This window comes from Ipomoea nil, unplaced genomic scaffold, assembly GCF_001879475.1.
Source record: "Ipomoea nil cultivar Tokyo-kokei standard unplaced genomic scaffold, Asagao_1.1 scaffold3226, whole genome shotgun sequence".
NCBI classification, from domain to species: domain Eukaryota; kingdom Viridiplantae; phylum Streptophyta; class Magnoliopsida; order Solanales; family Convolvulaceae; genus Ipomoea; species Ipomoea nil.
Window position 1 is genome coordinate 266,425 of NW_017619654.1, and position 11,138 is coordinate 277,562.

Below are 11,138 nucleotides of genomic sequence, written 5' to 3' on the forward strand. Positions count from 1 at the left end.
GATGAAAACACTCATGATAAAATTTGTGATAAGATTTCATATCTTTCGTTAGAATGTGTGTTGGAAAGATATCCATACCAATTAACGATTAAGATTGTTGAGATTTAATCCAACGGTTGAAAATACTTCTGCTAAAGTTTGTGATAAGATTTCATATCTTCCGTTGGAATGTGTGTTGGAAAGATATGCATACCAATGAGTGGTTAAGATTGTTGAGATTTAATCCAACGGTTGAAAACACTTCTACTAAAGACAGAGAAGCGCATTATGCCGTAATGCATTAATTGGGCATATGTGGAAACTATATGGTAATTTTGAAATTAAATGCAATAGTTGTTATATGTTATATTATTGTGGAATAAAAATATTATTTGCATTACAATTAAATTTTATAATAAAAATATTAAAGTAAAAAATTAATGTTTTAATTTATGAGAAAACAAATTATTTTAGTGTAGAAATAGAATTTGGTGTAATGTATTGGTGATAAATTTGGTGTAAAAATATGCTAAAAATATTTCTTTTAGTATAGAATTTGGTGTAATGAGTTGGAGATAGCCTAAAAACTTCAACACTATCTCCTAGCCACCTCATTTTCTCTTACTTCTTTAACAGCAAAAATATAATTCACCCAAAACTCCATTGAAATTATTCTAAACTTATACTTTTTCATTATTAATTCATGAATAATCCGGATTCCATCAAATCTATTTCTCAATTGAACCAATCCATCCGTATTTGAACCCATGATCTACCTCTGATGCCATTTGTAAAATTAAACGTTTACTACTAATTAAGCAACACCTTGTAATCAAGGCGCAACTTTATTTACTTGTATCGTTACATTCCTAAAATATAAAAAAAAATAAAAAAAAAACATCATGGTGAACTTGACCTTTCAAACCTCCTCCCAACAATTTTTAGTTTAGCCACCTTGTGTTTGAACTTGGCCTTTATCCGCGCCCATCCAATAAGATAGGCAATAGTTATTGCGTGGACCATGGTCCGCACAACTGAATGGACCACAGTCCGAAAACAACATCGTTTTGTGTAATGTTATTTCACGTGACCCACTGTAACATACATTTTTATAATTCATAACATACTTTATTCTAATGCATAATGTACATTATTCTAACTCATAAAGTATATATTACCCAAGAAGTTTTATTATTCTTAACAATAATATACATTATTCTAACCAATAAAGTATATTATTCTAATTCATAATGTATATTATTCTTAACTCATAAAATTCAACGTCATTTTGAACCGTGGATCAGACAGCTGCGTGTACCGTATTTGCCATAGGATAGGTGATAATACCAATAAATCCATTAATCGTTAGGTATGAGACACATCCCCACACTTCGCGCCTATTAAATCCTTGCCAGGTTCGTGGCTCAGTGGCTCTCCCCTTATCTCATCTTCTTACAGAATCGTAATACACATTTTCAAGACATGAATTTAATGGAGACTCCGCTTTTATTCTTATCTCTCTTTCTCTTCTCCGCCTTGCTTTGCGAGGCAGCACAGAAACCCCCCGCGGTGCTCGACACCGACGGAAAGGCCGTCCAAAGCGGTGTGAAGTACTACGTTGTCCCAGTGCAGCCGAAACAGGGAGGAGGGCTCGATCTAGCCTCCACCGGCAAAGAGACCTGCCCGAAGAGCGTCGTCCAAGTCGCCCCAAAAGTGGCCGGCGACTCGGTATCGTTCTTCCCCGTGAAACCCAAAGGCGCGGTTCGCAATGGGACGGATCTCAACGTCGTGTTCTCTGGCTCAAACACGGGATGCCAGGAGTCTACTGTCTGGCAAATCGCACACGATCCAGAAAACGTTGACGTCGTTCAGTACGTGTTGAGCGGTGGAGATAAGGGGAACCCGGGTTCTTCCACGGCGAGAAGCTGGTTCATGATTCTGAAGACCAAGAATGGTTACAAGTTTAACTTTTGTCCGTATTCCTTGTGCGACTGCAACCCTGTTTGCCAAGATATTGGCATTAAGGTCGAGAACGGACACAGGCGTTTGGTAGTAGACAGTTCCCTTCCCCCTTTGGAGGTCAACTTTAAGAAGGCTTAAATGTTCCATCTATATATGTGCTAGCTGATCCTAAGTTATCTTAGCGATATGGATCTAGACATGTAGTGTTACAATAAACCATCCTCAAGAGAAAACTCGTCATTGGAGTGCTAGTAATTGGCTTGTTGTGGGAAATATCATATCCAATGATTAAATATGTTAATCAACTATGCATAAAATATTTTTTAAGCGTCCCATTATTTTTACTTTAGGTCCCATTATTTTTACTTTAGGCCTGTGTGTCATTGTTTCTACTTTAGATTTATGCGTTACTTTTTTAGTTCTAGTTTGCGGACTTATGTGTCTCCTTACAGCTTCCTTGGCATTTGAGTCGTTTCTATCATTCTGGCATACTTTGAGAGTTGTTGTTTTGTAACCAAATTTTGACAAAATTGGGACATTCTTGTTTACGGGCTATTTTGTGTTTGTGCATTGGGCAAGTCCCTTTTCTTGTTTAGACTAGGTTTAATTTTATGTAAGTTTAATTTGTCTAACTGTTGGCAAATATTTACTTTTATTACTTAGACACTTGCTTGTTGATTTTGGGTGGGTTAGTTTCTCTTGGACTTGAGACCTACTCTCAGCTCCTACTTGTATATATTGTTTTTTATTTTTGAAACAAGCACTTTATTTATTAATTAAAAGGAATAAGGGTGAAATAGGCTATCGAACCGCACACGATAATGCAATTAGGCCATTGAACTCAAAAAAACTACAATTGAGTCCCTAAACTAACACATTTCAAGCAATTTGTCTAATTTGTAGGTTTTCCCCCTTTTTACCAGGTCACCTAATTTAAAATATTTTTAAAAATAATAATTAATTTTTTAAAAAAAAACAAACAATAATTAATTAAAATAAGCTAAAATAAAAAAAAGTAAAATAAAAAGAAAAAAAGAACTTCATCTCAGCAGAGACGTCTCCGGCCATGGCTATGGCGTCTTCTCTTTGTCTCTCACTCTCTGCTCTCTGATCTCTGCTCACTGTGCGAAGGCAAAGGCGCCAAGCGAAAGAGGGAATTGGGGAACGCTGGAACTGCCGACTGCGAACTTCGAGTCTCCGACCAGCGGCCGGCGACCTGCGCGCTGCCAGTGCGGTTTGGCCTTCTCCAGTTCTCCCGGTTTCTCTGCGAAGTCAAAGCGGAAGTTCGGAACTGCCGACTGCAAACTCCAAGTCTCCTCCGACGACCTGCGCGTTGCCAGCTCCGGTCTCTCTCCCTACTGGCTACTCCGGCGGAGACGATTGTTTATTTATTTATTTATTTATTTATTTATTTATTTTAGTTTATTTTAATTAATTATTGTTTTAAAAAAATTATTTTTAAAAAATATTTTAAGTTGGTGACCTGTTAAAAATATGGAAAACCTGCTAATTGGACAAATTGCTTGAAATAGGTTAGTTTAGGGATTCAGCTTTTTTGAGTTCAGTGGCCTAATTGCATAATGGTGTACGGTTGGATGACCTATTTGACCCTTATTCCTAATTAAAATAAATAAGTACAAATAACTGGAGAGAATTGATGACAAACCCTCTAGAACAAGAAAATGCCTAAGTCTATACACAGTACCTAAGCTAATACATCACTTAGAGCATTCCCCCATGGAGCATCCATAGTAGTAAAGTTTTTTTTTGCGATTTTTGAGGAGTTTTTGTAAGTGTGTTAGTTTAGGAAAGAGAATATGGGAAGGGGAGAAAAAAGAATATAAGAAAGAAAATATGACAGCGTGCCTGACGCACCATCGGGCACGTGCATTGCACGCGCCCGTGTGGCCTCCTGCTGTGCGTGAAACGCACACAACAGGTAATAATTTCAAAAAAAATAAAATTTTGTTCCAATATTCATCCTTTGGAGAAGAACCCAAATCACTCTCTCTCCATTTTCTCTCCCCTCCACATCTCCATTTACTATTCCAATAACCCCATATTAACTACTGATAGGGATGCTCTTAGGGGGATTATTCTCAGTTTTTGAAATAGTAAAATATTGCTTGCACAAATGGGGGTGATGGTTTTTGGAGAAATCTTTCTCCTGCAACACCCCATATTTTGTCAGAGCGAGTGAGTCGCGCAAGTGCATCTCACCCTGCGCCCCAGCGGGCGCGTGTGTTACACATACCCGCTAGGGCGATTGAGAGTGGCTGCCTAGTGGCCACTCTCAGTTGAAGTTTGTTTTTTTATTTGTTTTTTTTTTTTTTTTTTTTAATCTAGCCAATGGACAGTTTCTTTGTTCTTTTTGTTTTTTGTTTTTTGTTTTTTGTTTTGTTTTGTTTTTGTTTTTTTTTTTTGTTTTTGTTTTTGTTTTTTTTTTTGTTTTTGTTTGTTTTTGTTTTTGTTTTTTTTTTTTTTTTTTTTTTTTTTTTTTTTTTTTTTTTTTTTTGTTTTAAGTTTTACATGTTGAATGTTATTATTAAATTTTTATGTGACAAAATTATAATTTAATAAAACAAATTGAAAAGTTTATAATTATAAATTTATTTTAATTTTTTTATGTGTAATTTAAACGCAATAAAAATAATAATTGTAATAATAATTTTTATAATATTATTTTAATTAAGTTTCCAACAAATGAAAGCTTTGCAATTTTAGGTGTATATATGTTACGTATGTTAATTATTTATGTTTATTTTACAACTACAAATTTATAAATCAAATAAATAATGAAATAATTAAAATATAGTTGAGATAAAATGGTGGGTCCATAAAAAATCTATATCTATATATATATAAAAACAAAATCCTCCTATTTCATTTGGAAGATTATGAGTTCGAGCCTCAGTGGAGGCGTTATTGGTTCTCTGTGTTTTTGAGAAAGTATATAAACAGATACTACAATGTAATAGAGCCAGTAGCTTTCAAAAAATTTTTCCGCTCAAACTTTTGTAGTAAAACTTATTTGGTAAGTAAATGTAAAATGGAAATTAATTAAAAATCATTAATTGGTAATATTACATGATTATACTTTTCCTTTTTGAAAAATCATACAAGTTTATAATTATCATATTTTCTACCTATAAATACAATGGATTGGTGAGTTTGGAAATCATAATTTTTTATTTTGCACTATTTCCCTCTTTTTCCTGTTCTCTCTATGAAATCATATCTTGGTGTTGTACTCATGAAAACGTAAGTATTTTTTTTTTTTTTTTACAGTTTTCAAAATTATTATTATTATTATTATTATTATTATTATTATTATTATTATTATTATTATTATTATTATTATTATTATTTTGCAATTGTAGCTTGAAGTGTTTTTAGTGCCGAAGGATCCAACGGATTGAGCGTTGATGGAGACTCTGGTAATTAGCTATGGTAGATTGGTACCGTCTGTTAATCCCTTATTTTGTTCCCTCCGGAATATTTGCTTTCAAATTTTTAGTTTTTGTTAGGTTTCTCTGTATGCAGAAGCCAGAGATTATTCCAACAACTTTAGTGTAAATCATTAGTTTTATTTTATTACTCTCTCATTTTAAATGTCAGCTTTGGATTCAATGCAAAATGAGTAGATTTTTCTTATGTCAGTTGTATTATTGAAACAACGTCTTTTCAATTCGGTTGATCTGTAGATCAGCAAATATGCTCCCGAATATTCGCAATTTGATTTTTTAATTTAGAGTTTTTATATTCTTTATATGGATAGCAATTCAACCCTGATGGTGTGGGGAATGGGGAGAATTTCTTCATCTCCGTGTTGGGACGGGGAGGCCGCATCCCTTGCCCTAAACTCATATCACGTCCCCGATTCACTGAATAATATTATATTGTATATAAAATTATAAAATAATAATTTTTTTAAAAAAAAAAAGTCTCAATATTAAATTTTTACAATATTATATTTCTCTATTAAATTTTTGAATCTCTCTGTTAATTTGGTTTTCATTGCTCATGACAAATCTTAATTGACCCATAAACTACGAAAAAGACACATGTTGAAGATTATATTATGGCTTTTACGTATCATGGCACCTTGATACATATGAATATAAAACATGTTCTCTCTCATAATAAGGATACAAGTAAAAAAGGAAAATCATATCAAAAATTACTAATTAATAATAATAAGGATATGGAATTAAATTAATAATAATAATAATAATAATAATAATAATAATAATGATAATGATAATAATGTATACTATTAATAAAAATAAAATCCTCTTGTGTAGTTTCCAGTTTGATGTGGTATCTTGATTTCCTGCAAATTAAAATGGATGATTAGGAAAATGAAGATGATAGTATTCAAATAAAAAATGAAGGTGAATATAGATTTGATTATAGATGAAAATAATATGTGATTGTGTTGAGGCATGAAAGAAAATTATTTTTTTAATTAGGTAATTTTTATTTTAGAATATCTTACTATTTACTACAAAGTCTATATACTGTAACATGTTTTTCTATTTTATGTAAAAATACTATAATGTAATTGAATTTTTATTATTAAGATATACATTTATATAATTTCTATAGTCTATCTAAACTCTTATTAAAAACAAAATCATCCTTCATTGCATTCCCGCCGAAAGAATAGAAAAGGAAAAAAGTTACTAATTAATAATACTAATAATAATCAGTAAAAATGTTAGCAGTAAAATAGGAAAATAAAAAAAAGATCTTTAATTCACGGAAAATGGAATACTAATAATAATCAATAAAAAAGTTAGCAGTAAAAATAAGAAAATAAAAAAAACATCCGTAATTCACTGAAAATATACAAGGAAACAGAATTCAATGATTAATTAATTAATAACAATAATAATAATAATAAATAAAATAGGAAAATAAAAAAGGATCCTTAATTCATTGAAAATGGAAAAGAAAACGCAAGACTGTGGGAAAAAAAAAGAGAGGTCATAATAAGGATACAAGTAAAAAGGAAAATCATATCAAAAATTACTAATTAATAATAATAAGGATATGGAATTAAATTAATCTTAATAATAATAATAATAATAATAATAATAATAATAATAATGTATACTATTAATAAAAATAAAATCCTCCTATGTAGTTTCCAATTTGAGTGGTATCCTGATTTCCTATAAATTAAAATGGATGATTAGGAAAATGAAGATGATAGTATTCAAATAAAAAATGAAGGTGAATATGGATTTGATTATAGATGAAAATAACATGTGATTGTGTTGAGGCATGAAAGAAAATCATTTTTTTTAATTAGGTAATTTTTATTTTAGCATATCTTACAATTTACTACAAAGTCTATATACTGTAACATGTTTTTCTATTTTATGTAAAAATCATATAATGTAATTGAATTTTTATTATTAAGATATACATTTATATAATTTCTATAGTCTATCTATAATCTTATTAAAAACAAAATCCTCCTTCCTTGCATTATCTGCCGAAAGAATAGAAAAGGAAAAAAGTTACTAATTACTAATACTAATAATAATCAGTAAAAATGTTAGCAGTAAAATAGGAAAATAAAAATAGATCATTAATTCACGAAAAATGAAAAAAAAAATGAAATTCATTGATTAATTAATACTAATAATAATCAGTAAAAAAGTTAGCAGTAAATATAAAAAAATAAATAAAATCCGTAATTTACTTAAAATAGAAAAGGAAACAGAATTCAATGATTAATTAATAATAACAATAATAATAATAATAATCAGTAAAATAGAAAAATAAAAAAGGATCCTTATTTCATTGAAAATGGAAAAGGAAACGCAAGATTGTGGGGAAAAAAGAGAGGTCATAATAATAAGGATACAAGTAAAAAAGGAAAATCATATAAAAAATTACTAATTAATAATAATAAGATATGGAATTAAATTAAATTAATAATAATAATAATAATAATAATAATAATAATAATAATAATAATAATGTATACTATTAATAAAAATAAAATCGTCCTATGTAGTTTCCAGTTTGATGTGGTATCGTGATTTCCTGCAAATTAAAATGGATGATTAGGAAAATGAAGATGATAGTATTCAAATAAAAAATGTAGGTGAATATGGATTTGATTATAGATGAAAATAACATGTGATTGTGTTGAGGCATGAAAAAAAATAATTTTTTTTTAATTAGGTAATTTTTATTTTAGCATATCTTCATATTTACTACAAAGTCTATATACTGTAACATTTTTTTCTATTTTATGTAAAAATCATATAATGTAATTGAATTTTTATTATTAAAATATATATTTTTTAAATTTCTATAGCCTATCTATACTCTTATTAAAAAAAAAAACAAAATCTTCCTTCCTTGCATTCCCGCCCAAAGAACAGAGAGGGGAAAAAGTTACTAATTAATAATACTAATAATAATCAGTAAAAAAGTTTGCAGTAAAATAGGAAAAAAAAAGATCCTTAATTCACGAAAAAATAAAAAGAAACAAAGTTCACTGATTAATTAATACTAATAATAATCAGTAAAACAGTTAATAGTAAAATAAAAAATAAAAAAGAATTCATAATTCACTAAAAATAGTAAAGGAAACGGAATTAACTGATTAATTAATAATAATAATAATAACCAGTAAAATATGAAAATATAAAAGGATCCTTAATTCGTTGAAAATAGAAAAGAAAATGCAATATTGTCAAAAGAAAAGGCGCGAGGGGGAGGGGGGGGGGGGGGGGGGGGCAATAATAAGGATACCAGTAAAAATGGAAAATCCTATAAAAAAATTACTAATTAATAATAATAAGGATATGGATTTAAATTAATAATAATAATAATAATAATAATAATAATAATAATAATAATAATAATAATAATAATAATAATGTATACTATTAATACAAATAAAATCCTCCTATGTAGTTTTCAGTTTGATGTGATATCCTGATTTCTTACAAATTAAAATGGATGATTAGGAAAATGAAGATGATTGTATTCAAAAAAAAAAAAGAGGTGAATATGGATTTGATTATAGATGAAAATAATATGTGATAGGGTTGAGGCATGAAAGTAATCATTTTTTTTTTTAAATTAGGTGATTTTTATTTTAGCATATCTTTCTATTTACTATAAAGTCTATATACTGTAACATGTTTTTCTATTTTATGTAAAAACCATATAATGTAACTGAATTTTTATTATTAAGATATATATTTATAAAATTTCTATGGTCTATCTATACTCTTATTAAAAACAAAATCCCCCTTTCTTGCATTCTCGCCCAAAGAATAGAAAAAGAAAAAAGTTACTAATTAATAATATTAATAGTAATCAGTAAAAAGTTAACAGTAAAATATGAAAATAAAAAAAAAATCCTTAATTCACGGAAAATGGAAAAGAAAATGAAATTCACTGATTAATTAATACTAATAATAATCAGTAAAAAAGTTAGTTGTAATATAAGAAAATAAAAAAGAATCTGTAATTCATTGAAAATAGAAAAGGAAACAGAATTCACTGATTAATTAATACTAATAATAATCAATAAAATAGGAAAATAAAAAATGATACTTAATTCATAGAAAATAAAAAAGGAAAGGCAAGATTGTGCAAAAAAAAAAGGTCATAATAAGGATATCAGTAAAAAAAGAAAATCCTATAAAAAATTACTAATTAATAATAATAAGGATATGAAATTAAATTAATAATAATAATAATAATAATAATAATAATAATAATAATGTATACAATTAATAAAAATAAAATCCTCCTATGTAGTTTCCAGTTTGATATGATATCCTGATTTTCTAAAAATTAAAATGGATGATTAGAAAAATGAAGATGATAGTATTAAAAAAAAAAGGTGAGTATAGATTTGATTATAGATGAAAATAATATGTGATTGTGTTGAGTCATCAAAGAAAATTATTATTTTTTAATTAGGTAATATTTATTTTAGCATATCTTACTATTTATTATAAAGTCTATATACTGTAACATATTTTTCTATTTTATGTAAAAACCATATAATGTAATTGAATTTTTATTATTAAAATATATATTTATAAAATTTCTATAGTCTATCTATACTCTTATTAAAAACAAAATCCCCCTTCCTTGCATTCCCGCCCAATGAATTGAAAAGGAAAAAAGTTACTAATTAATAATACTAATAATAATCAGTAAAAAAGTTAGCAGTAAAATTAGGAAAAAGAAGATCCTTAATTCACGAAAAATAGAAAAAAAAAATGAAATTCACTGATTAATTAATACTAATAATAATTAGTAAAAAAGTTAGCAGTAAAATAAGAAGAAAAAAAAAAGAATCCGTAATTCACTTAAAATAGAAAAGGAAACGGATTGACAGATAAATTAATACTAATACTAATCACTAAAAAAGTTAGCTTTAAAATAAGAAAATAAAAAAGGATCCTCAATTCATTGAAAATGGAAAAGGAAAGGCAAGATTGTGCCAATAAAAAGGGGGGGGGGGGGGGGGGGGGCATAATAAGAATACCAGTAAACAAGACAAATTCTATAAAAAATTATTAATTAATAATAATAAGGATCTCGAATTAACTTAATAATAATAATAATAATAATAATAATAATAATAATAATAATAATAATGATGTATACTATTAATAAAAATAAAATCCTCCTATGTAGTTTCCAGTTTGAAGTAATATATATATATATATATATATATATATATATATATATATATATATATATATATATATATATTTATAAAATTTCTATAGTCTATATATACTCTTATTAAAAACAAAATGATCATTCCTTCATTCCCGCCCAAATAATAGAAAATGAAAAAGTTACTCCGTTCTAATTAATAATACTAATAATAATCAGTAAAAAAGTTAGCAGTAAAATAGGAAAAAAAAAATCCTTAATTCACGGAAATGGAAAAGGAAATTAAAAAAAAAAAGATCCTTATTGTTCTAAACGTTGCTTCAAGTGGAATAGCATCTTTGCTATTGCCGGGTGGCAGGACGGCGTATTCTCGATTTGCTATACCACTTTTAGTGAATGAAGATTCTACCTGCAATATCGCGCAAGGTAGTGACATTTGCGAACTTATAATTAGGAGCAAATTGATAATATGGGATGAAGCACATATGACACACAAATACTATTTTGAGGCTTTAGACAAAACC

The 11,138-nt window shown here is 28.0% G+C and overlaps 1 protein-coding gene across 1 annotated transcript; it reads left to right on the forward strand.

Moving 5' to 3' along the window:
- Nucleotides 1-1,354: 1,354 nt before the first annotated feature.
- LOC109168720 (kunitz trypsin inhibitor 2-like) lies at nucleotides 1,355-2,290 on the forward strand. Its single transcript, XM_019317702.1, has one exon. It carries the CDS (start codon nucleotides 1,462-1,464, stop codon nucleotides 2,077-2,079), a length of 618 nt encoding a protein of 205 aa, XP_019173247.1. The 5' UTR covers nucleotides 1,355-1,461; the 3' UTR covers nucleotides 2,080-2,290.
- Nucleotides 2,291-11,138: the final 8,848 nt, after the last annotated feature.